Raw genomic sequence first — 26974 nt, 5'->3', positions numbered from 1 at the left:
TTCTATGTTTAATATGCCTTTTTTTTCTGGATGCTTTTACATATTTCTCTGTATTACTGATTTTCAGCAATTTGATTATGATGTATGGTTTTCTTTATGTTTATCCTGTTTGGGATTTCTTGAACTTCTTGGATGAATGGATGAATGGGTTTAGATTTTTTTAAATCAAATTTGGACAGTTTTCAGTCAATATTTCTTCAAATATTTTTCTTCCCCAATCTCTCTTTCCTCTCCCTTTGAGACTTTAATTACATGTATGTTAAACCATTTTACAGATCAACAGAAGCACTGTTCAAATTTTCAGTGTAGTTTTCCCTCTGTGCTTCCATTTGGACAGTTTCTAGTGCCCTGTCTTCGAGTTCACTGATCTTTTCTTCTACAGTGTCTAATCGGTTTTATTAGAAAAATCCTTCAGTTGAATTTTTCATTTCAGCAACCATATTTTTCATCTCTGTAATTTCTGCTTGGTTCCTTTTTACATCATTCCTTTCTTCATTATGTTCATATTATCCATTAAATCTTTGAGCGTATTTATAATAGCTGCTTTAAGGTCCTTGTCTGCAAATGCCGTCATCCCTGTCATTTCTGTATGTTTCTACTGACTGTTTTTTTCTCTTGATTATCAGTCACATTTTCCTGCATCACCTGACGAGTAATGTTTTATTCTTTGCTGCACATTGCAGGTGCTCTGTTGTTGAGTGTCTGGATTTTGTTATCTTCCTTTAAAAAAGGTTGGATTTTGTTCTGGCAGGCAGTTAATTTACTTACAGGTCAGCTTGATATTTCAAAGGCTTGTTTTTAAGCTGTGTTAAGGCAGGGCTAGAGTAGTTCATGTTCTAGGGTTAGAGTAAGCCTTCTGAAGCACAGGCTTTCCAGGTCTCAGTTGAATGCCCAAGGTGTTCAGCAAGGTCTCTCCTCTCCGGCAGGTGGGAACTCAAACATCTCCAAACCTGTGCAACCTCCGGATCCTCACTCAGCTCACAGCCCCCAGTGGCTGTTTGCCGCAGCCTTTGCAGAGGCTCCCTCTGCACAAATCAGTTTGACATTCAGCCAAAGACTTCATGGGGACCCTGTGCATGTTTCCAGCGTTGTTTTTTTTTTTTTCTTTTTGCACAATTCCCTCCTCTTTGTTATTCTGCATTGCAAAATCCAGCCACCTCAGAAGCCCTGAACCCTAATCACTGCCTCCTCTGTTCTGCGAGATCGCTGTGCTTTGGGTCCACCTCTGTGCTGTGGTCCAGATCTCTCCAGGCAGAGAGGTGGAGTGATGGTGGGGCTCACGGCAGGTCTTCTTTCCTGAATCACAGTCCTGCGCCGCCTGCTGTTGAAGGTCTGAAAACTGTCATTTCATGTGTTTTGTCCAGCCTTGCAGTTGACCAGGGAGGAGGGTTAGTCCCACACCAGTTGCTCCATCATGGCCAGAGGTATAAGGTCTCCAGTTCTCTTTCTAAGGCTAAAATCCTTAGTAGGGAGTAGGGTTTCCCAAATTGACACTCCTCTTGCATCACGTCTCCCATTCATTCCCACCTCGAGCCCTTGAGCACACTCTTCCCATTTGCCTTGAATGCATTTCCACCCCCTTCTGCCTAGTAAGGGTTTCAAGGAGACCCCCTGGTCCCTCCACCCTGTCAGCTGCATAGTTAGTTTTCTCGAATCCTTGTATTCTCAGGATTTTTCGCTCCATTTAAATTTTCAAAGCTTTACAGAAAGGAGAGACCATGGTGTTCTCTTATTTTAAAATATCTCTTATGGGTAAATATCTCGTATGCTTCTTACAAGGGCAATCAGCCAGTCTGTCCGAAGCTCTTTCTTCCTTTCTCAGTGAAAGCCCAGGTAGGAATTCCAGCCTGATAACATCGCATGTGGGAAGGTCAACAGATGGAGCGAGCTGTTGAGTGAAATGGGTTCAGAGCCTGGGCAGTTCATCCTGGCTCAGCCCCAACCTGCCCTTTGACCCTGGAGTGGTGGTGTACCTCTCGGAGCCTCTGCCTACCCATCTGCCTCATACTCTGCGGGCCATTGGGAGGATAACGTGACACAGCTTCGTATGTCATCTCTTGGGCATCCCACCTTTGACGTGCTCAGCGGTTCTGAATCATTCCTGCGTTGATTCTCTGATTCCACAATATCTGTTGAGCACTTCCTGTGTGTCAGGGAATGTTCCAGGCACTCAGTGCGCGGTCGGGCCAAACTGACAGAGTCCCTGCCCTCACAGAGCTTGCAGGCTAACGGGGAAACAGACATCGATCGAAAGATCGTACCGCGTGTCCTTACCGATGGCGATCAGATCTCGGAAGGGAAGAGGAGAGGGGGCTGAAAGATAAATGACCAGGGGAATATCAGGGAGGGTGGCCAGAGGAAGTGATGTTTAAGTGGAGGTGTGTAGGACCAGAAGCAGTTATCCGGGCAGAAATTGGAGGGACAAACATTGCTGGCAGAGGGAATAGCATGTGCAAAGGCCATGAACCTCAGAAGAAAAAGGATATTGTCGAACGGGAGAGGGCGAGAGGGGAGCAGGTCCCAGGCTGCTGGGTGGTTGAGAAAACAGATGCCCTAGGGTTTCTTATATCACGTGCTCTGTGGGGGTCCCTGAGCTCCCTGCCGCAGGGGAGGAGGGGCACTCGCACGTGGAATGCCAGGATTTTGACAGCCAGATTGTAGACCATGAGAAGGCCCGATTTGGAGGGTCTCCTAGAGACCTAGAGAAAGCAGCGTGCTGAATTTATCGCTCAGAAATTCTCTGTCCCCTGTGCCCAGGTCCCCGGGGTGTGTGGATTAGTGCTGAAGGGGACCACATGGCCTCGTGCAGAGGCCTCCTTGAGGAGCCGGCAGGTTTGAGCTCCTGTCCCATCCTGGCACTAACTTTCTGTGTGGCCGTAAACTGTTAACCATTCTGGGCCTTGGTTTCCTTATTCCTAAAAAAATACTAGTAATCGCTGCTCATGTTTGAAGAGCTGTTTATCCTTCATGGTGCTTCTGTGGCTTTCTTGGATTCTCCACAAAATGCCCGTGAGGTTGGTAGCACAGAGATGGGTGTCCCCCTGCTATCAGGGGTGTGCTGGGGGAGCTAAGGCCAAGAGAGGGGAAGTAGAGTCTGAGACGGGAGAGGCCGAAGGTCACGGACCTGGGGCTCAGGCTGGTTGGCCTCGCTCCACACTCAGTGCCGGTTCTGTTCCAGTGAACCACCAGCTGTGTCCCCAAACCGTGCTTGAGGGTGACAGTGGAGAAGTCAGAGATGGGACTCTGGATGCCTCCCCCAGAGTGTGATGTGTAGGTTTATTCTGTAGCTAAAAAATATTTGGAAGGGCCAGACCGGGTTGCCTAGTGGTTAAGTTCAGCGCACTCCGCTTTGACAGCCCGGGTTCGGTTCCTGGGTGGGGACCTACACCACTTGTCTGTCAGTGGCCATGCTGTGGTGGCAGCTCACCTACAAAAAGAAGAAGATTGGCAGTGGATGTTAGCTCAGGGCAAATCTTCCTCAGCATAAAAAAAATTTGGACGTTATGAGACGAGCCGCCCTTCTGGTTGGACTCAGGGGCCTCTGAGGTCCTTGGCTCTGAAAAGGGAGGAGGGAGAGTGGGAGGGAGCATATGGAGGTGTCCTTTCTCCCCAGACTCTCCGGGCCTCATTCAGAACACAAGATTCCAGAGACTGGGGGTTGAGGCGGCAAGGTTACGCCTGAATTCTCCACACACTGAGGCCTTGGGGGGGCTCAAGTGGTGCAGATGGGGGCCTACTTAAGGGGGCTGTGACTGAGGGACTCCCCAGCTCTGGGCATCTGGCTGTCTGGGTGGAGGGAGGTGGTGACCTTCCAAAGGGAGGAGGGGGAGCCTGAATCCTCTGAGCTCGCCTTAGTGCCTCGAGGTGGTAAACAAAACTTTGAAGAGTGGGTTCCGGTGTGACCTTGGGCAAGGCCCTGCCTCCTGCTTCTCTGGGCCTGGGCTCCCGATCTGCCAGGAGTGGGCCGAGGTGGAGGACCAGGGAGCGCCTTTTTGTTTTGGGCTCTGAAAGCCGTGGGTGGAGTGTCTGGTGCCAGGATGGACGCTGTCCCAGGAGCAGCGGTGTGACGAGGCTCCTCCTTTGCCCCCAGAGGCAGGAAAGGAGCTGCTGGGTCATTCGCAGGCAGCTCAGTGCTCCAGCCAGGCTCTGGGTCAAGACGATGTCCTCAGGATGGTCCCCATTCCTGTGGGTCCTCTGAGCCGCCTGGTCAGCGTCAAAGAGGGGCCCGTCCCTCCTGCCTGGTCCCCTCTTACCTTTAGGGGAGAGAGTTGCCGTTGAGTGAGAAGACCGCTGCCCCCCTCCTCTTTCGTTTTGAATGTGGGAGTGTGGCCAGGGTCAAGGGTCGCCAGCACTGGTGATTGCAGCCCTGGGCAGTGTGAAGGAGGAAGACCACTGCCTGCCCAAGACTGCCAGAGGTGGAGACCACTCGAGTGTCAGCCCCCGTGTTCTCAGTGACCCCAGCCTCTGCAGAGAACTCGGGTGAGGGAGGCAGGAGAAATGGTGACACAGGGTTCCCCAGACACCACAGTGACGTGCTGCCCTTATTTCAGTCAAAGCCTCGGGCCCTGGATTGAGCACTGTCCCCTGAGAGCAGCCACTCTCAGTCAGTGGCCAGGGGGCACCGGAGCCCCTTCCACTAAAACCTTGGGGTGGCATTGGGCCCCCTGCTTTTACCCCACCCCACCAGTCAACCCTGGCACGTCTCTGCCTGTTTTCATCATTACGTCCAGGCCTGCCTGCCTTTGAAGGAAGAGGCTTGCAAGTGAATGTTCTAGAAAATGCCCTTGGGCCTGGGTCACCTAATCAGGTGCCCCAGGCATTCATCACAGGTTGAGTTCTTAGACCCTCAGAGCCTGGACTGGTCAAGGTTATGGGTGACCCACCCAGGGGGCTGGTCGGTGGGCTCCAGGAGACACTCAGGGTGAGCTGGCGATCAGGCTGCCTTCCAGGAGAAGCTGGAGAAGGTTCTAGACTCCCGGGCTTTCTCCAGTTCCGGGTGGGAGTGAGAGCCTTTAGTCTCTGTGGACCGACAAGAGGTTTCAACCCTTGAGCATGGGGGCCTGTGGCCCAGGAGGCCCCTCACTCTATGGGCTCCAAGCCCTCGGGGACTGAGAGCGTGACCCTCTCAGGTACCGCCCCCGGGTGGGAGCCGCCGGACGATCCAGACACGGGCTCTGAGTGTTCACATCCAGAGGTCTCCCCATCTCCGCGCTTCGTGGCGGCGAAGACCCAGACGAACCAGTCGGGGAAAAAGGCTCCGGCCTCCGTGGTCCGATGCGCCACCCTCTTACACCGCACCCCTCCAGCCACCCAAACCCAGACGTTCCGCACGCCAAACTCGGGATCTCCAGCAAGCAAGGCGACCGCAGGTACCAATGGCCTATGTCCCCCTACACTTCCTCCACTCCCTGCCCTTCGCATCTGCCACAGCCGTGCCCGGGGTCATTGTTCCCTTGCAAGAGCGAGAGTGGAGGTCCCATTGTTCTCTGGGACGAATCCGGATGCGGCTGTGCCTCTGGGTGTCTCTGTGACAGAGGCGAGCCATCAAACCTCTCTGCATCTCGATTTTCTTGCCCTAACTGAGAGAGTTGTACACGATGGTAGGCATCTATTTTTTTATTTTTTTTTAAGCAGGAGAATATTTTTTTTCCACATCCTGGCCTAAGGAGTTAAAAATTTTTTAAAATTAGTTACCAATGTTTGCACATTAGGAGATTTTATGTAAAACTTCTGATTTGCAGCTGACATTGAAAAGCCAGTTCTGGCAGTCCTCGGGCCACTTTCCTGCAGGGGCAACAATTGGCTGGAGGGCCGACCACCGCTGCCTCCTTTCACAGAGCATGTGCTCTCCCGTTTGCCACAGTCCCCACCACTCCCTCCTGCCTCCCCAACACAGTGGCCACGTGGCTGGTGTCATTTCTCATTGTGATCACACTGTTGTCTGTCTCGCATCTAGCCCAGTTCATCCATTTACATCACCTGCCTGGACCCTCTTGGCATGAGTTTGCATGCCCCATCTTTCAGAAAACCCAATGTAAAAGCTCATGTCTACAGAGAGCTGCTTTCCATGAGGCAGAGGAGTTGACCAGGAGTTCTGTTCTCTTGGCCTCCCCCTATCTAGTACTACCTGTGAACCCCCCCAAGCCATAGCCCAGCACGAAACCAATGGATGCCAGCTGCATTGTTGTCTGAGTCCGTGCAGAAGGGGGCTCAGACTCCAGAAGGCTGAACAGCAGCTTCACAGCAGCCATTTCCCCCAGGAAAACTGGTAGACACACTGTGTGCTGAGTACCAGTTATTAGGAATCCTGGTTCATACCTGGGTGGGATGAGCCTTGGGCCGCCTGCCCGGATGTGTGGGATGTAGGGTCGAGTGGTAATGTAGTCCTTCTGGGACCAGGGGCCTTTCATTTGCCCTCAAGAGGCCCAAAGCCATCCGTTAAATATGCGGTGGTCAAACTGAGGGCTCCATTACATGAACCAGTAGATTGGACCAATGACAGAGCAAGTGAGATGTGATTGCCTTTTTCTCTCTGGTTCAGGAGGCTAATTTTGGGGAAGGATGTGGTTCCTAAAAATGTGTGAAGATATGCTTGTTGTGCTCAGGTCTCCCAAAAGGAGAGTAAGTAGTTAATCAGCCTTGAAGTTAACGGTTTTCCAGGCTCTGCGATGAGAAGAGCCAACAGCCGTTGTGTTTTTGCAACAGTAGTCATAAATTGGTAAGAAACAGATGATCATCACAGGCTCGTCGGTGGTAGATTTCGGCTTGGCTGAGTAACGGGACTGTGGCTTTCAGATCTTGCTTTTAGTCTTGACCTGGTGGCTGGGAGTCTTTACGTTTCTGCAGAGAGCCGCTTGCAGGGGCTGCGTGGTCTGTGGCCGCTCTCGGACCTCAGCGTTGCCAAGTTAGCATCCAGCAAGGTTTGGGGCGTGCTTCTGGCTGCCTCCAGTGCCCTGCAAGACTTGCGGTGGGGGTCACACCTTGGTTTACCAGCTGGGCAGGGCAGAGGACACCGGGTTGTGAGCAGCAGGAACACGCATGTTAGAGCTGGAAGTTGTCACCGCCCCGATCATTCTAGAACAGGCAGCTCTTCCCTGTGTGTGTGCGTGTGTGTGCGTGGGACTTCACCCACGGTGCCGCCCGCTGGTTTTCAGCCGGAGCTGCTGGTGGCAGGGATTTCCATCATCACCTGAGCATTAGGAGCCTAATTATAAGCATTTGTAGTCTCTGCTGTGCTACGTTTACCAGTATGCTGGTCGGGCTGCACGAACATCCTCCACAGGTGGGCAGCCAGCCCCCTGCGTGCACAAGGATCTGGATGGAGAGTGCATCCCTTCCCTAGCCCAGACCTTTTCAAAACGGAAGCATCTGCCCCAAAAATGAAATCTCCTTATTCTGCCGTCTTAGAGGGTTAGGAGCATAATGAGCCCAGGAACTTGACCACCTCAGTTTCCTCTGTTTTTTCACCTATAAAATGGGAATGACAATGTGGGCCTCCTAGAGCTGTTGGCAGGATGAAGGGAGAACACCGAAGTGAAGCATCTGGACCAGGGTCTGCCACGTAGAGGTGCTCAGTCGATGAGAGTCCCGCCTGCTCCCCCCCGACACAGAATCGGGGGCTTTCTTTGCCAATTTACAGGTGCTACTTGAGGTGGCAGATCTGTAGCTTCAGCCCAGGCGTTTCACAGGCACGTTTTGAAGACGTCTACCTCCTGATGTCAGCAACAGCCTCTGCGAAAACGAGGCTGCGTCAGGAGGCCTTGGGTTGGAGCCCAGGGAATTAGGCAGAGGCTGTGGGAGCCACCCCGGCTTCCTATGCCATCACCCCGATGGTCATCTGGAACCCCAGCCGTCACAGTCTGAGCACTTGCCCTCCCTGCAGAGGGTGGACTGGGTGACAGTGGCATTTCCCAAAGTGGGTTCCCGGGGTCACCAATTTTGAGGGATATTAAGGAATCTGCTATTTTTTTTTAAATGAGCTTTGGTGGCCAAATACCTTTGAGAAGCCTGGGTGAAATAAAGCTTAATGGGTCTCTTTTCGGTTGGACTTCTCAGAGCCTTTGACATGCTCATGTTAGTTGTTTCCCCTTAAGAAAGGGACTGGTCAGCTGCTCATCCCCAGTGGACTTGTTCCCAGAAGCCTGTATCTCCGGGAGCATCCACCATCCTCTTGTCCCAAGAGAATCTTGGAAAAGCCAGGTGGCTTTCCAGCTTGGATTTTTGTCTCAGTACCTGCTGCAGGGGGGGTGGGGACCAAATGGGTGTTTTTCCTCCTGGTTGGACCCTATCTTTGCGTTCCACGGGTTCTGGACAGTGCCTGGGAGAGGGCGAGCCGCTCGGGAAGGTGCCACCTGTAAGCGGAGACACCCCAGAAGTCACTTGGGGAGCCAGTCCGTTCCCCTGGGTGAACCTGGCCAGACTTCGCCGGGTCTTTGGCCTCAGGGTGTGGGGCTGCCCCAGCTCTGCCCATCTTCCCTGGTCCCTTTTCTGCCGCTTCAGGGACCGCTCAGCTTGCGGAGCTGGAACCAGCTGCCTGGCCCTCCTGCTCTGCCAGAGCCACCACCAGGAAACAGTCTGTCATCCTCCCTGTTCCTTTGGGGGGCCTGTGGCAGCAGAATCTGGCAGAGGGAGTCGTGAGTGGCAGATCCACATCACTCAGTGTCACAAATGTGGCTCCCCAGGGACCAAAGATGGGCAGACCCAGCCCATTTGTCATATGTTCGCTCAGCTGGATTTCATCTGTGCTCTCTTGAACAAGTCACACACGCATCACCCCCCTGCCTGGACCTGCACCCCTGGGCGCTGTCGGGGCGGGGGGGGTCACTTAGGGCCCTGACAAGGCGTCAGGCAGCTCAGGTGACCCGGGGGAACCGGGGGTGTCCCTGTGCTGGTTCCCCCAGCATGAATCCCTGGGCACTCACCCAGCCCGGGGGTCAGGGCGGTGCCGGTACCTCACCCTCTGAGCCTTGCTGGCACGCCCCTCCCTCAGCCCTAATGCTGACCGATCACCATCGCTTTCCTTGCTCTCTCCTGCCCCCGCCCCCAGCAGAAAGCGCGTTCAGTCGGAGAGTAGAAGGCAAAGCACAAAACCACTTTGAAGAGACGAATAGCAGTTCCCAAAACTCCAGCGGTGAGTGTGCCCCGTGACAGCCACTGCCATCGGCTCCTGCCCTCCCCGCGGCCATGGCAGCACGCGCTCTGTGGGCTGGGGTCTGCCTGCTGCCTGATGGGTGTTGGCGGGAGGAGGCCAGGGCCAGGCAGAGCGGGAGGGGCCCTTTCTTCCACGGACATCCCTCTGGGCCTCAGGGGCATCTCAAGGCCTGGGACTCTTCCCCATGGAGAGAGGAACTCCCCCTCCCCATAGGCTGCCGTGGCCCCACTCAGATGGCCCTGGAGCATCGGGTCTAAGTGAGCCATTGCTGTTTGTAGGGTGAACGTGGCAGCCAGTTTCTTTCCAGGAGAGGCAAAGGGGGTACAGTAGAGAGAGCTGTGGCCCAAGAGCCGGAGGCCCCAACTTCTGGCGCCACTTGGGACCTGGGGCCATCCACACACTCCCTTCCAGCCCCTACCGGCCCGAGCAGGTTTGTCTGAGATCCCTGGTGGTATTTTGGCGCCTCCTGGTGGCGGCTGAGCCTGCTGGCCGAGCCATCGCCCAGAGAGAACAGCCAAGACCATAGCCCCGGCAGACAGGGGCCACCTGCCAGGGCCGTGGGTGATCCCAAGCAAGCCAGTCTGCTCAGTGACAGCCGGGGCAGGATGGGAAAAGAATTCTGACGCTGGTTACATACAGTAAGGCGCCCGCTGACTTTCTTGCACAGTTGAAGTTTACTTCACTGCATTAGGTGTGGGTCTGTGGCTGGCGCTGGGCTGGGCACTGCCTGGGTGTAGACGGATGATGGACGTGGCTGGACGGTCAGTCAGGGGCTTTGTGAAACAGCTGGGAGCACGGATTTGAAGATAGAAACCGAGCTCCAGCTTGGGTTTCCAGCCGAGGCTCAAACCCCAGTTGCACCATCTGCAAGCTGGTGACTTGGACCAGACTCTAAATTCCTCCTCTGCTGTCCCGTGGGCAGAGCACACAGATCCTGGGCACCGGGAACGGCCAGCCAGGGCCTTGCGTGGATTACGCACTCACGTGTGGTGGTTTTAAGGAAAACAAGTGATTTGATGAATACCGCGAGGGGTGCTGTAGGAGCCCCGAGAATGTTGACATGATCCTTTAAACCGACTTTTCCAACCGGCTTCGCCCTTTTGAAAAATGTCACCCACTCAGCCTCTCCGTGAGGTGGCCCTAAAGTGATGGAGCACACCCAAGAGTAAGGAGCAGAGCCGGGACCAGAACCGCTGGCTCCTGGGGAGTGTCGTGCTCAGCCAGCCAGCCTGCACCCGCTGCCTCTCCTTCCTCCAGGGCCGACACTCAGAACTGGGAATCTTGGTGTCAAGTGCTGCCACTGCTGGCAGCCACCATTTATTGAGCGCTTACTGTGTGCCTGGCATGTGTTCAGAGCTCTGTGTGTCTTGTCTGTTTCCGTCCTTCCCACAGCCCTGGGGCAGGGGTGGGGGTTGGTGTTACTGTTACCCAACTTTTCAGATGAGGAAAGTGAGGTCAGGTGAGGGTGCTGCTTGTCCCAGGTCCCCAGCTTGTGGGTGGTGGAGCCAGGATTCCTGGGGTCGTCCGTCCGGCCCCACTCTGCTGCCTCCTACATCTGAGGCTCTGGTTTTTGGTGCCAGACATTCCCATCCTGGTGCCTGAAAGCTGCCCCCAGCTCCCTGTCCTGTGGCGGGCAGCCACACGTGGACGGTTCCTCCTTAGCGTCCTGTGGGCTCGCTTTTTGAGAGTTGAGTGTGTCCTAGAGGGATGGCCCTCACTGATCTGGGTCTGCCCGGTGCCCCAGCCCCACCCCAGACGTGAGCCTGGCTCCCAGATGCCACCCCTCCTCAGAGCCACATCTGGCTCACTGCTTATAAAGAATGGAAATAGTGACAGTCATCTCTGAGCACCAGAGCTGGAAGAGACTTAGCTGAACTGTTTCTCTTTTGCAGAAACTCCAAGTCCCCTGATTTCCAATCCTTTCCCTCTCCTGCAGAGTAAGTGATGGTCCCGTTGGGGGGTGGAGAGGGCGAGGCAGGGCAGGGAATGAACTCAGCTGGCCGCACGCTCGCTCAGGACCTCCCCAGAGCATCTGGCCTGGGGCCGCCCTCCCAGGCAGACCCGGCAGCTGTGGAGGCAGAAGGAGGCCCAGCCCCGGGCGGGCGGAGGAGTTTGCACAGGGCACGGAGCAGAGCCCTCCCTGGGGGCAGCCTGCCTCTGCCAGCCCCGGCCCTGGCGGGGACACCAACCTTCCCATTCCTATTCCCCGGGGCAGCCTCAGGACCCCTCTCCGAGCCCCATCTCAGCCGTCCTCTTCCTCCGGGTTCCTAACTCCTCTTTGCACCCCTTCTTCCTCCTTCTGGTCTTCCCTGTGCCAGGCCCTGACTTGAGTGCTGGGCACACAGGGATGAAAGATAAAGGTCCTCTCCCTTCCCCCTCACCCACCCTCCCCTCCCCTCCCCTCCCTCATCTTATCCTCACTTCCTCTTGCCTTTCTATGACTTTCTCCACTTCCTGCCCTTTCCTCCTGCCTCTCCTTCCCCGCCCTTACTGCCCTCTCTGTCCATCGCCTTGTTTGGGTTGTTCATGCATTCATTCATTCATTCCTGTCTGTGCGCTTCCACCAGCAGAGAGCCGGGCTGTGGAACAAATAAGATGCAGTCTCTGCCCTGAGAGAGCTCCAGGCCCGTTAGTCGTCCTCCCCCAACCATCCCCACACCCCCCCAGGGCCCAGAACTGCCTGGCACACAGTGAGCACTCAATAAATGTCTGCCTGGTTGGATTAGATGGTCTCCATCTGCACGTCTTCCTCTCTCCCTCACTAGTCAGTGGTGGGCAGGGGAGCAGACAGGCTGGGCCCAGGGCCCCAAGTGCAGAGCCCCCGTGCGTGTTGGGTTCCCCGTGCCAGAGCTGGCCGCAGCCCAGCCAAGAGGCTTCGGGCTCGGTCTGGCCCTGACACGGCTTCTTCGCTTCTCTCCCCAGAACCCTACACCTGTGGCGCCTGCGGGATCCAGTTCCAATTCTACAACAACCTGCTGGAGCACATGCAGTCCCACGCAGGTAAGGGGCCAGTGGCCGCCTGGCCGGGGGGATGCTCAGCCCCCTCCTCATCCCCCGCAGATCCTGCCAAAGCCAGAGGCGGCCACAGGGCCCTGGTGAAAGCCACTGTCTGCCAGGAAATGACCGCAGGACATGGGACCTGCCCTCAGGGAGCCCCGGATGGTCAGTCAGAACACAGGGTGGTCCATGCACTGGGGGGGCCGTGGGCTTGGTGACCATTGGGGGACAGAGCTGAAGGACACTTCTGGAAGGTTGTGGCTCCTGTGCTGAGCCTAAAGGCCAAACAGGAGCTGACCCGGAGAGAGACGTGGAGGCGGAATTGAGGGGGTTTGAGAGGTGGGTGAGCAGAGGTGGGAGACGGGGTGGAGAGGCCTGAGCCCCGGCAACCTGGGCCGAAGCCCCGTCTGGGAGCAGATGGCCGTCACTGTAACTGTCCCACAGAGCAGCCGTCCTCAGACTGGAGCGGCCCCCGTCACCTGGGGACGGGTTACAGCACAGATTTCCGGGCCCCACCCTGCATTTCAGGCTCCGCAGGCCTGGGGCGGCCAGGACATACGTTTCTGACACATCCTCAGGCCACGCCCCTGCCCGCTTGTCCAGGGACTGCCATGGAGCCAAAGGCGAGTCATCTGCTGTCCGGACAACCCTCTGCTGGCTGTTCTGCCAGCTTTCCAGCTTGCAGCGTCAGCCCCTCGCTATAGACCACCCAGCCTTCAAACCAACCCCTCCGATTTAGGTTTTGGTCATCGTAGCGCCCGCTTCTGGTCTCATTTCTGTTTCACTCAGGCAGACGCTGTGTGCTGTAATAGATGCATCCCCAGGGCCCAGTGGTTTCTGTTCGTGTCACCTCTCTGCATTCATTTGTTCAGTCATTCATTCAGCATGGATTAATTGGGTATCTGCTGGACACTAGGCCCTAATTCATGTGATCTTTTGGGTGTTATTTATGTCTAGTGGACTCATTAAAATCAGGACAGGGTTGGATTGGCAGCCAAGATGCATGAGTTCCATGCTCTAGTGTGCCCCATGCTGTGTGACCTCGGGCAGGAACCTCCCCCTCTCTGAGTGTCTCCATGTCTAAAACAAGGACACACAAACCTGCACTCTCCAGCTGCCCCCCTCACACCCAGGTTCCATCTTCACGTGTCTCGCACCTCCTGCTCGCCCTTGCCATCAACCCTCCTGCACCAGGAAAGGCCTTGAATGCCAGCTCAAGGCGTTGAGACTAGACCTGATGGGAACCAGCGACAGCTTCTGGAAGGCTGCTTGGGGACCACTTCCTGAACACACCACCTGCGTCCCAGACTCCCACAACCTGCTCTGGCTCACCACTCCTCTGAACCCCACCTCCACTTGCCCCAGCTTCTGGAAGCTGAGCCTAATTAGGGAAGGGCCAGGGTGCCCCTTCTCCATCCCTCAGGCAGTTGGGCAGAGGCCATTAAAATGCAAACCGTGAGGGGCTGGCCCCGTGGCCGAGTGGTTGGGTTCGCGCGCTCCGCTGCAGGCGGCCCAGTGTTTCGTTGGTTCGAATCCTGGGCGCAGACAGGGCACTGCTTATCGGGCCATGCTGAGGCGGCGTCCCACATGCCACAACTAGAAGGACCCACAACGAAGAACATACAACTATGTGCTGGGGGCCTTTGGGGAGAAAAAGGAAAAAAATAAAATCTTTAAAAAAAAAAAAATGCAAACCGAGACTGCACCCTGGTGGGGGTCCCCGCCTCTCCCACGTATCCCGACTTGTTTTCTGGGAAGAGCTTTGGGCTGCTTTGTTCTGGTCGGTCGCCGGCAGAGAATGCCTCGCCAGCACTGGCAGTGCCATATGGAGCCAGGCTGAATGCCAGCCAGGCTGAGTCGGGATTAGAGGATTGACTCCACAGAGAGAAATTAAGCGTCATGATCTGCGCAGTTCACAGCCCTGCTGATAAGGGGATCAGCCACGAATAACACCAATCTCATTAAGAGTGCTGAATGGCACGGGGTAATTCTCGCCAATGAACTTCCTTTCTGTGCTGGAGAAAACTTGTCTTGCCCTGGTGACACTTCACGAGCGGGTTTTGGCAGGCGTCATACTAAAGATAGCGAACATTTAGTGAGCGATGACTGGGTGTCAGGTGTGTCTTTCCTCCGATCTCCTGAACAAGCCTGTTCACCAGCTGACATTATCATCCCCGTTGGACAGATGAAGAAATGGAGGCTCAGAGAACATGATCACTGGCCGAAAGTTGCACAGCTCATAAAAAGTATCTTAATGTCATTTGAGCTTCCTTGGTGCCAGGCCTTATTCTAAGAGTTTTCCACATATTAGCTTATTTAGTCCTCAGAACTGCTTAACTCAGAATAGTTAAATGCCCATTTTAGCTCCACTTTATAGATAAGGACATTGAGGCACAAAATGGCTAGGTAACTTGCCTGAGGACCACAGCCAGGAGAGACACGGGGACTTTCCCCGGCGGCAGACAGGTTGGCAATGGCAGTTTTAGGATTTTGGAAGGGCCTCGCCTGATTTCTTATCCCTTTGAGCCTCTTCACCTCTCCGGGCCTCAGTCTTCTCGTCTGTAAAGTGGGCTAGTCAGCACCCTCCACAAGCCGGGTGAGGGTTCTGGAGCTGACACACGTGAAGTATGGAGGCCGAGGCACGTTCTGAGATGAGACAAACAGCAGCCAGTGCCTCTTTTTCCATCCCCTGCCGGAAACAACCACTTTCTCTTTCGTGCACTGGTCCCTCCCTGGGAGACAGCCTTTATTCCAGCTTTGCATCCAGCCCTTTGCAAATGCGTGTGCATGCATGTGCGAGCACAGGAGCATGTGCATGCGTGTGTGTGTATACTTATGGTCCGTAGGGATAGCCACAGTGAGTAAAACTTACTTTCAGCTGTAAATCAGGCCTTTCACAGAGCATTGACGGAGTACCTCACCACGTCAGGAGCAGCGTCTGTGGGATGTGGAGGAAAAATAATTTTAATCAACCAGTACTGGACGTTGTTTTCTAAAGCTGGGTTGAGTAGTATCAATTGCAAGTCCTGCGGAAAGGCAGAGCGGGAATCACTGTGCTGTGGTTTGCCCGGCCCCAGCATTTTGGAGGGAGGAGGGGAAATTGAGGTCCAGAGAGGTAAAGTGACTAACTCAATGTCACACCCCACAGCCATTGCAGAGCCAGGTTCAAATCTAGGGACTTCAGATCCCTAGACTCTAGTGGAGAACGTCGGCAGGAGCAGCTGCTGGCTTTCATTTTACAATTCGTGCTTCCTTTTTTAAAATATAAGTTCTCTTCATTAAAGGGAACTGGGAAAATGCAGAGCAGTGAGAAATGAAGAATCAGCCATAACCTCATTACTCAAAAGCTATCCACCATTATTCTCATAATGGGGTTCTTTTCAGTCTGTTTTAAAATTGAATTTATTGAGATATAATTTACATGAATAAAATTCACCAATTTCAAAGTACGGTTTCATGCGTTTTGACAAATGTATAGTCATTTAACCACATCACAATCACAATGTGTGACGTTAGCATGAACCCCAAAATGTTCTCTCGTGCTTCTTTGCAGTCCCTTTGCCCTACCCCATGCTTGGCAACCACTGTCTGCTTGTTTTTTTATTTTGAGGAAGATTAGCCCTGAGCTAACTACTGCCAATCCTCCTCTTTTTGCTGAGGAAGACTGGCCCTGAGCTAACATCCCTGCCCATCTTCCTCTACTTTATATGTGGGACGCCTACCACAGCATGGCTTGACAAGCGGTGCCATGTCCACACCCAGGATCTCAACCAGCGAACCCCTGGCCACCAAAGCAGAACGTGCGAACTTAACCAGTGTGCCACCAGGCCAGCCCCAACCACTATCTGCTTTTTGTCATAGCTTTGCCTTTCCTGGAATTTTATATAAATGGAAATACATGGTATTTGATCTTCCGTGTCTGACTTCTTTCGTTTGAGATTCATCCATGTTGTTCTATGTTATGGGTAATTCTCTCTATTTTTAAGTAGTATTCCACTGTTTGGATATACCACAATTTGTTTATCCATCACCAATTGATGGATATTTAGGCTGTCTCCAGTTTGGGCCTATTATGAAGAAACCTGCTGTGGACATTCAAGGACAAGTCCTCGTGTGGACACGTTTTTAACTCTATCAGGTATATACCTAGGAGTGGAAATGCTGGGTCATGTGGTAACTCTATGCTTAACCATTTGAAAAGTTCTCAGACAGTTTCCTAAACGGCTGCGCCATTTTTGCACCCCCACCAACAGTGGAGAGGGGTCCTGTGTCTCCACATCCTTGACAAGGCTTGTCATCATCTGGCTTTTTGATTACAGCCATCCTGGCGTGTGTGAAGTGGTATCTCATTGTGATTTTGATTTGCATATTCCTCATGACTCATGATGTCGAGAATATTTTCATGGGCTTATTGGCCGTTTGAATATCTTCCTTGGAGAAATGTCTGTTTAGATCCTTGGCCCATTTTTGAATTGGGTTTTTGTCTTTTTATTATGGAGTTGTAAGAGTTCTTTGTATATTCTAGGTACAAGACCTCTGTAGATAGATGATTTGCAAATATTTTCTCTCATTCTGTGGGTTATCTTTTCACTTTCTTGATGTTGTCCTTTAAAGCATGAAAGTTTGTAATTGTGATAAAGTCCGTTCATTTATTTTTTCTTTTATTGTGTATGCTTCTGGTGGCCTATCTAAAAAACCACTGCCTGACCTAAGGTCACAAAGACTTAACTCCTGTGTTGTCTTAGGAGAGTTTGAGAGTTTTAGCTTTTAACTTTGAGTTAATTTTTGTATGTGATGTGAGGTAGGGGTCCAACCGCAATCTTTGGCATGTGGCTATCCAGTGTCCCAGCACCGTTTTTTGAAAAGGCTATTCTTACCCACCCACCCCCGCCCACCACCTGCCCATTGCATTGTCCTGGCACCCCTGTTGAAAATCAATTAACCATATGTGTGCAGGTTTATTTCAGGATTCTGAATTCTATTCCATTGATCTAAATGGCTTTCCTTGTGCCACTACTACACTGTGTTGATTACTGTAGCTTTGTAGTCATTTTGAAATCAGGGAGTGTAAACCCTCCAACTTTATTCTTTTCCAAGAAATTTTTTGAGTGCTTATTCTGTATCCTTTGCATTTCCACGTGGATTTTAGGATCAGCTTGCCAACTTCTGTAAAAAAAGCCCGCAGGGAAAATCCAGATGAATTCAGGGAGTATTGCCATTTTAACAATATCTAGTCTTACAATCCATGAACATGGAATGTCTTTCCATTTATTTTAAGTCTTCTTTGAGTTCTTTCAACAGTGTTTTTAGGGCTGGCCCCGTGGCACAGTGGTTAAGTGCACACACTCCGCTTTGGTGGCCTGGGGTTCGCCAGTTCAGATCCCGGGTGCGGACATGGCACCGTATGGCACACCATACTGTGGTAGGCGTCCCACATATAAAGTGGAGGAAGATGGGCACGGATGTTAGCTCAGGGCCAGTCTTCCTCAGCAAAAAGAGGAGGATTGGCAGCAGTTAGCTCAGGGCTAATCTTCCTCAAAAAAAAAAAAAACAATGTTTTTACTTCTCAATGTGCAGATCTTGCACTTTTTTGTAAATTTATTACTAAATATTTTATTCTTTTGATACTATTTCTTAATTTGAATTTTGGAGTGTTCGTTTGCTGGTGTAGAGAAATTCAACTGATTTGTTTCCATTTTTTATAACTATATTTGACATGCAACAATGTGTCAATTTAAGGGGCACAGTATGTGAATTTGATACACTTAGATATTGTTAAATGATTGCCAGTGTAGGGATATTTAGCAGCTCTGTCACATTACATAATTAACCTTTGTTTTTACTGGTTGGAATAATTACGTTCTAGTCTCTTAGCAAGTTTGATGATTATAGTACAATATTGTCTATCAGTTGATTTTTTAAATATATATTGATTGTATCCTGCAACCTTGCTGAATTCATTTATGGTTCTAATTGTCGTGTGTTGGTGTGTATTCCATAGGATTTTCTATATACACACTCATGTCATCTGCAAATATTGATAATTTTACTTCTTCCATTCCAGTCTGGATGCTCTTTCTTTCTTTTTTGCCTAATTGCCCTGGCTAGAACCTCCCATACATGTTGGATAGAGGAGACGAGAGTGGACGTTCTGTTCTTGTTTCTGATCTTAGGGAGAAAGCTCTCAGTGTTTATTTATTAAGTGTGATGTTAGCAGTGGGTTTTTCATGATGCCTTTTATTAGACTGAAAAAGTTCCTTTCTATTCCTAATTTGTTGAGTGTTTTTATCACGAAAGGGTGTTAGACTTTGTCAAGTGCTTTTTCTGCATCTGTTGAGATGGTCATTGGGTTTTGTCCTTTATTCTATTAATATGGTATATTACGCTGAGTTTTGGATGTTGAACCAACCTTGAATTCCTGGGATAAATCCCACCTGGTCGTGGTGTGTAATCTGTTGGATCTGTTGCTGGGTTTGGTCTGCTGCATTTTATTGAGGATGTTTGTATCTATATTCATAAGGGATAGTGGGCTTAGTTTCTTTTCTTCTAATGTCTTTGTCTGATTTGGGTATCAGAATAATACCCACCTTGTAAAATGAATTGAGACTTGTCCACTCCTCTTCTGTTTTTTGGAAGAATTTGTGAAGTGTTCCTTTAACATATGGCAGAATTCACCAGGGAAGCCATCCAAGCCTGGGCTTTTCTTTTTTTGTGGGGGAAGTTTTTTGATTACTAATTTGGTATTTTTCTTTAAGTCTATCCAGATTTTCTGTTTCTTGAATCAGTTTTGATAGTTTATATTTTCCTAAGAATTTGTTTCATCCAGGTTGTCTAATTTGTTGGAATACTCTTGTTCATAGTATTTCCTCACAATCCTTTTTATTTCTTCCAGGTCAGTAAACTTATGGGTTTTTTTTTAAGATGCCATTTATTGGGTTGAGGAACTTTCTTTTTCTGTCTAGTTTTCTGAGCATTTGTGACATGAGTGGCTGTTGAATTTGCCACATTTTAATGTGCTTTTATATCTATGGAGATGATTTTTCTTCTTTTTTTCTCTTAGAATATGGAATTACACTGACTGGTTTTTCTGTTAACCCCAACTTGCATTTGTGGGATAAACTCCACTTAGTCATGAAGTATTATTCTTTTGATATATTACTGTATTTAGTTTGCTAGTATTTTGTTAAGGATTTTTGCATTTATATTTATGAAAGATATTTTACTGTAGTTTGTTTTTGTGTAATATTTTCCCCTAGTTTTAGATTAGGGTAATGCCAGCCTCATAAAAGGAATTGAGAGATGTTCTTTCTGTTTGCTGGAAGAATTTGTGTAGAATTTATGTTATCTCTTCCTTAAATATTTGGGCAAATTCACCAATGAACCTATGTGGGAATTTTCTCTGTGGGAGGTTATTTAACTAGGAACTCAATTTTTAAAATAGATGTAGGACTATTTCAGGTTATATATTTTTTTCTGGAGTGAACTTTGGTGCTTTGTGTCTTTCAGGATATTTGTTTGCTTCAAGTGGTCAAATTTATTGGCATAAAGTTCATAATCATTATTAATCCCTTTAATATCTGTAGCATCGATAGTCATGTCCCCTGTTTCATTCTTGATACTGATAATTTTTGTGCACTTTTTTTTCCCTTAATCTTTCTGGCTGGAAGTTTATCAGTTTCATTGATTTATTACAAAGATCGCCTTTTAGTTTCACTGATTTTTCTCTATTGTTTATCCATTTTGTTACATTCGTTTCTGCTTCCATCTCTGTTATTTCCTTTCTTCTTACTTTAGACTCATTCTTCCTCTTTAGATCTCTTAGGGTGGAAGCTTGTAACACTGCTTGTATTTTCCTTCATTTCTAATATAATTATTTAATGCTATACATAAGCCCTGCTTTAAAGTTATCCCACAAATTTTGAAGTGTTAGGTTTTTATTTTTATTTAGTTCAAAACATTTTCTAGCTTCCCTTAGGATGTGCGATGTTTAATATTCAGATAGTTGGAGTTTTTCCAAATATCTGTTTGTTATTGACTTCTAATTTAATTCAGTTATGGTCAGAGACCCTACTGTGTATGATTTCAGTATTTTTCTGCCACACCTCCTTTTTCTGGGAATCCGGTTATCTGTATGTGAGTCTGCTTGATATTCTCCACTCTCTGTTCATTTATTATGTTCAGTCTTTTTTCTCTTTTCTCAGTAAGAATCACGTAGAAAAGAGAGTTGAAATTCCCAGCTGTGGATTTGTCTATTTCTTGTTTTAGTTCTCTCAGGTTTTGCTTTGTGTGTTTCGATGCTCTGTTGTCACATGCTTACACATTTAGGATTATTATATATTCTTGGTAATTTGACTCCTTTATCATTATGCAGGGTCTCCTGTTATCCCTGGCGATGTTTCTTGTCCTGAAGTCTAGCATTACTGTTTGTATGGTCTGCCTTTATTTAGCCTTTTACTTTGAACCCATCTCTGTCTTCATATTTAAATAGGTTTCCCGTAGACAACATATTGTTGGGTCTTGCTTTTTTAATAAGTATGACAATCTCTGACCTTTATTTGGAGTATGGAGACCATTTACATTTAATGTAATTTCAATATTATTGGGTTTGAATCTACCGTCTTGCTATTTGTTTGCTAATTGTCTCATTTATTCTTTGTTCCTTTTTCTCTAATTTTCCTGCTTTATTTTGGATTGAGAATTTTTATGATTCCACTTTTAATTTCCACAGTGCACTTATTAGCTATAACTCTTGGTTTTATTTTTTTATAGTTTATTTGGGTTTTAAACTATGTATTTCTAACTTATCACAGTCTACCTTCAAATAATATTGGCCCACTTTTCATATTATGTAAGAAACTTTCCACGATATTGTCTGTTTTTCCTCCCTGTTCTTTATGCTCTTGTTTTCATATAGTTGCTTCTATATATAATACCACAATTCGTTGTTATTCTTTTCCAGTGAGTATTCAGTTATCTTATAAAGAGATTAAAAATGAGGGAAATATTTTTTATATTTATCTACACATGAACAGTTTCCAGCATTCGTTGTTTCTTTCTATAGATCCAAATTCTTGTTTGATGTCATTTTTTCCTGATACGAAGAACTTCCTTTAACATTTCTTATAGTGCAGGTCTGATGTTTTGTTTGTTTCAAAAATCTTTCATCTTTGTTTATGAAAGAGATCACTGGCTTCAGAATTTTGGGTTAACATTTTCTTTTAGTACTTTGCTCTGTTGCCTGCCGGGTAGCGTGATTTCTGATAAGAAGTCTGTTCTCCTCCTTATTTTGGTTCTGTCTGTATGTAACTTCGCTGTCTCTGGCTGCTTTTAAGAGTTTCTCTTCATGATTTTCGACATTTTGATTATGATACTGGGCCATGGTGGTGGTTTCTTTATGTTTGTTCTGCTTGGGGTCAATTGAGCTTTTTGGATCTGGGTTTATAGCTTTCACCCAATTTGGAAAAATTTTCGCCATTTCTTCAAATATTTTTTCTGCCTCACCCCTTTTGGCTGGCACTCCAATTCTGTGTCTGTTAAACTGCTTGTTATTGTCCATGCTCTGTTGGTTTATTTTCAGCCTTTTACCCTCTCTGTTTTTCATACTTGATAGTTCTGTGTCTCTCGGTTTACTGACTTTTTTCTTCCCTGGCATGTTATCTGCTTTTATCCTGTACACTGTATGTTTCCCATGCAGTCTGTTTTTATACCTAGAAGTTCCCCTTGGGTTGGTTAGTTTTAGTTTTGGTTCTTTAACATCTTCTATTTCTATCCCTAGGACGCTCATGTTTCCCTTCATGCCTTTGAGCATATCTACGATATTTGTGACAGCTGTTTTAAGCTCCTTATTCTTGGCTAATTCCATCGTCTCTGTTCTTGCTGGGTCTTGTCTTTGATTGGTTTTTCTCCTGGTTTTTAGGTCATATTTTCCTGCGACTTTGAAAGTGCTACTTTTTTTATTGGATACTTAACATTGTGAATTTCACACTGTCGGGTGCTGGATTTTGCTGTATGTTTTTTAAAGAGTGCTGAAATTTGTTCCAGCTTACAGTTTAGTTCAAGGGACCGCCTTGATGGTTTGGAGGCTTGTTCCTAAGAGGTATTAGGGCGGGTGTATTGCAGCCCTTCATCTCTGGCTGATTCAGCCCCATGGTGAGGTCTGTCCATTCTGGTTGAGGAAACACAGATGGCTCCCTCCCGTGTGGGAGCCCCAGGGGTTATCGGCCTGCTGCTGTCTGGTGATTCTCTCCCCATCTCATGGGATTTGACCCTGTGCTTAGGCAGGTTGATATTCAACAGGAACTCCAAGGAACCCTACTGACGTTCTCCAGTGCTCTCTGTGTAACTCTGTCTCTTGGGTACTTTTGCCTGTGAACTCCAGCTGCCTTGGGCCTCCCTAAACTTTGATCTCTGTCTCTTTGAATCCACGAGACCCCGGGGCTCTGTTCCGGTTCCCTGTCCCCACACTGCAGCTTGGACACCGCCTCCAGGCAGGAAGCTGGGGCCGTCATAGAGCTTACACCTGCTGCTGTTTTTCCGGGGTCCCACCTGGGCTGCCTGTCTGAGAGCATTCGTGTCACGGGTCACAGTTGTTTGCATCTGGAGGGCACCTGCCGTGGCGGGTCATCCTTAACAGGCAGAAGTAGAAGTCCCCCTCCCTAGCTATTTTTGATGCATAGATTTGTTTATTTTTTGACTTGCAAGTCTAAAATATATATATAAATAATACATACAAAATGACTATTAGATCTTGCTTCTCGTCCTTTTACGTATTTTCCCATATTATTACAGTCTACGTAACCACCTTTCTAGCGCTTGCAAAATACGCCTCCGAGTGGATGTCCCAGAGTTTCTTAACTAGTCTTGTAGGGCTGAGCGTGTAGAAGTTGGGGAAGTCTCTCCTCTAAGTACGAAAAGTGCAGCCTTGGCCTCTAAGGCCTGATGCCTTTAACTGGGCAGAGTGGAAGGTGCCTGGCAGCACTGAACAAGTGTCATGGACCCATTCCTAGCCTCGGGTTGTCAGTTCTGCCTTTGAGATGATGTCTCGAGGAAAAAACTCCACAATAGCAACAACAACCAAAAATGGCACAGAGGAACAACGTTAGACTGTTAGGCAGGTAGGTTCCTAGCAGAACAGTAACGCTGGGAACAGCACAGCCCAGAAACCCAGGGCGTGGAGTGTGGTCAAGCAGCCTGTGGTATGTCGTACAACAGACGATCGTGCAGCCATTTGTTAGGACAAGCATGTCACTCCGACCATTTCCGGACTATAAAAATGTCAAGCAGTAGCCGTGAATAGATGAGAATAGGCCTGTGCCAGTTTTTTCTATCCGGATGCAGTTGCATATGCACAAGTTACCGGAAGTTAGGGAAATGCGTGGAGGAGGCATCTGGGAACCAGGGCCCTGGGATGACTGACCAGCCTTGCTGCTGGTTTTCTGTGTGGACAAATCCTTTCCAATATCTGGACTTCAGTTCCCATGTCTTACAGTGAGGGGGTTGGAAATTTTGTACTTCATATCATATAGGGCTTTGGCTTTGTTTTATTCATCTCATTAAATTTCTAGTACAGTCATGCACCACGTAGTGACATTTCGGTCAGTGGCAGACCTCATATACGACGGTGGTCCCATAAGATTAGTCCCAGGTGTGTAGTGGGCTGTACCGTCTCGGTTTGTGCAAGGGCACGCTAAGATGTTCACAGAACCACGACATCGCCTAATGACACATTCTCAGGACGTGTCCCCGTTGTTAGCAATATGTGACTGTAAATATGCTGAAAAGACGAAAAGGCAGACTTTACAGAAGTGAGAGTGTGAGATGCCTTAGGCCACTTGGGGTGTACTTGCACCCCCTCCCCTATTTCAGAGCTAGGACGTTCTGGTTGTGTGTGGGTGTGGGGGCACCCAGCCAGACTCGGGTCCAGCGATTCCTGTGTCCTGAGTGCTTACTCCACCGGCGCTGTGCTCACCTGTTTCCTTGCGTTATTCCTTCCAGCCATTGTGTCACCTCCGAGTTATTATCTTCATTTCTCCAAGTGATGAAGATGAGGCTTCACAAACATTAGACAGTTGTCTAAGGAAGAGCTAGGATTTGAAACCAGGCCTGTGCCGGAAGCTGTGTTTTGCCTTCACTGGCCATGCTGTAGCTCTCATACTTCAGGGTAACGCACTGTCCCCTTTGTGCCCGCAGCCGACAATGAGAACAACATGGCCTCCAACCAGTCCCGGTCACCGCCTGCTGTTGTGGAAGAGAAGTGGAAACCCCAGGCCCAGAGGAACAGTGCCAACAACAGTAGGTCTCTCCCAGGCCGGAGCCCGGGGGCTCATGGAGGCCTGCCCCACACGCCTTCCTGCCCCTGCACTGCCCGCCATCCCCCCGACCTGTGCCTCCCGCGATAATGCAAGACCAGGCAGAACGGTCTACAAAGCACTTTCACCCCAAAAGCTCATTTCTGGGAATTATGTGACCTCCTAGGATGGGCAGGAGGCCCAGGGAGAGGGTGGGACATCTTTTCTTAGAGGCCATTCCTGTAGTGAGGAAGAGGCTGAGTTAGTTGGCTTCAAAGGTCTAGGGAAATGATACATGCAGCAAGTTTGTGGCACACATACCACTGTGTTCTAGTCCCATGCCCATGGCAGGCATCACTAATCAATCATAGAACTTTACTCCTGTGAGACAGTCACATGTTAAAGTCAGTACCACCAATCTGTGTGCAAGATGAAACCTGTTCATAATTCCTAATACTAGATGCTTAAGAGACTAAGACTGCTGCCGGACCATGGAGCCTCAAATGCCAGGATTAATCACATCTCTCCTTGTGTTTCCTGCCAGCCACGACCAGTGGTTTAACACCCAACAGCATGATCCCCGAGAAGGAGCGGCAGAACATCGCGGAGCGGCTGCTGCGGGTCATGTGCGCCGACCTGGGCGCGCTGAGCGTGGTCAGCGGGAAGGACTTCCTGAAGCTGGCCCAGACGCTGGTGGACAGCGGCGCCCGCTACGGGGCCTTCTCCGTCACCGAGATCCTGGGCAATTTCAACACACTGGCGCTGAAGCACCTGCCGCGCATGTACAACCAGGTGAAGGTGAAAGTGACCTGTGCCTTGGGCAGCAATGCCTGCCTGGGCATCGGCGTCACCTGCCACTCGCAGAGCGTGGGCCCCGACTCCTGCTACATCCTCACGGCCTACCAGGCCGAGGGCAACCACATCAAGAGCTACGTGCTGGGCGTGAAGGGCGCGGACATCCGTGACAGCGGTGACCTGGTGCACCACTGGGTGCAGAACGTGCTGTCGGAGTTCGTGATGTCGGAGATCAGGACCGTGTACGTGACGGACTGCCGGGTGAGCGCGTCCGCCTTCTCCAAGGCCGGCATGTGCCTTCGCTGCTCAGCCTGTGCCTTGAACTCCGTGGTGCAGAGCGTGCTGAGCAAGCGGACGCTGCAGGCCCGCAGCATGCACGAGGTCATCGAGCTGCTCAACGTGTGCGAGGACCTGGCGGGCTCCACGGGCCTCGCCAAGGAGACCTTCGGGTCGCTGGAGGAGACCTCGCCGCCGCCCTGCTGGAACTCGGTCACGGACTCGCTGCTGCTGGTGCACGAGCGCTACGAGCAGATCTGCGAGTTCTACAGCCGGGCCAAGAAGATGAACCTCATCCAGAGCCTCAACAAGCATCTGCTCAGCAACCTGGCCGCCATCCTGACGCCGGTGAAGCAGGCGGTCATCGAGCTGAGCAACGAGAGCCAGCCCACGCTGCAGCTGGTGCTGCCCACCTACGTCCGGCTCGAGAAGCTGTTCACGGCCAAGGCCAACGACGCGGGCACCGTCAGCAAGCTGTGCCACCTCTTCCTGGAGGCCCTCAAGGAGAACTTCAAGGTGCACCCGGCGCACAAGGTGGCCATGATCCTGGACCCGCAGCAGAAGCTGCGGCCCGTCCCACCCTACCAGCACGAGGAGATCATCGGCAAGGTGTGCGAGCTCATCAACGAGGTGAAGGAATCCTGGACCGAGGAGGCTGACTTCGAGCCCGCGGCCAAGAAGCCCCGCTCCGCCGCCAGCGAGAGCCCTGCGGCTCAGGAGGACGATCGGCTTGGGAAGAACGAGGTGTACGACTACCTGCAAGAGCCCCTCTTCCAGGCCACCCCCGACCTCTTCCAGTACTGGTCGTGCGTAACCCAGAAGCACACGAAACTCGCCAAGCTGGCCTTCTGGCTCCTGGCGGTTCCGGCCGTGGGGGCCAGGAGCGGGTGTGTAAATATGTGTGAACAGGCACTTTTAATCAAAAGGAGACGACTGCTCAGTCCAGAAGACATGAACAAACTCATGTTTCTGAAATCCAACATGCTTTAAGACCTTCCCTGGGAACAGAACGAGAAAGAAAGAGAAAGGAAAAAAAAAAAAAGAGAGAAGAGGACGTTAGGAAAAAAAAATACACACAACACTGTCGCAAACAAAGAGAAGGAATTTAAGTTCTAAACACTGTGGACCTCATTATAACGCCCCCTGGAAACTTAAGTGCTTTTTTTTCCACTGTGTGTGTGTGTGTGTGTGCACGTGTGCGCCACCCATGTAGGCGTGGAGGCTCCGTGCTCGTCCGCGTGGCCGCGGAAGCTTCGTGCACGCGTGCACACACATGCAGCCCTGGTGCACGTGCACACGTCTGCTCCTGGGCGCGTGTGTATCAAACTGGGTGTGTCAGGAAAGCTGAGTGGTAGCGGGGGAGGGAAGACCTTTCCCCTCCTTTTCTCGCTAAGGGGGCTTTAAAGATTCCATTTTCAGGTGTGCAGATGGGTAGAAAGCTGGTGTGGTAAGATATTCAGGCAGCTGA

At 50.2% G+C, this 26974-nt stretch overlaps 1 protein-coding gene across 45 annotated transcripts in view; it reads left to right on the top strand.

The window, feature by feature from the left end:
- The window catches only part of ZNF618 (zinc finger protein 618), a 176159-nt gene extending 149512 nt beyond the window's left edge, over positions 1-26647 (top strand). For 10 of the 45 annotated variants that reach the window (XM_070518927.1, XM_070518924.1, XM_070518921.1 and 7 more), the window contains 4 exons: positions 9050-9130; positions 12074-12151; positions 24338-24439; positions 24980-26647. In XM_070518927.1, coding sequence (XP_070375028.1) covers positions 9050-9130; positions 12074-12151; positions 24338-24439; positions 24980-26496 — 1778 coding nt within the window. In that variant the 3' untranslated portion in view covers positions 26497-26647. Of the gene's footprint in view, positions 1-5129; positions 5370-9046; positions 9131-11043; positions 11089-12073; positions 12152-24337; positions 24440-24979 lie in introns of all 45 variants that reach the window. The other 35 variants (XM_044778985.2, XM_044778984.2, XM_044778983.2 and 32 more) reach the window with 7 other exon arrangements.
- The last annotated feature ends 327 nt before the right edge of the window (positions 26648-26974 follow it).

The sequence above is a fragment of the Equus asinus genome, chromosome 10 (assembly GCF_041296235.1).
Source record: "Equus asinus isolate D_3611 breed Donkey chromosome 10, EquAss-T2T_v2, whole genome shotgun sequence".
In the NCBI taxonomy this organism is placed as follows: domain Eukaryota; kingdom Metazoa; phylum Chordata; class Mammalia; order Perissodactyla; family Equidae; genus Equus; species Equus asinus.
The sequence above is the reverse complement of the archived record's forward strand: the minus strand, read 5'-3'. Positions and strand labels throughout refer to the sequence as shown.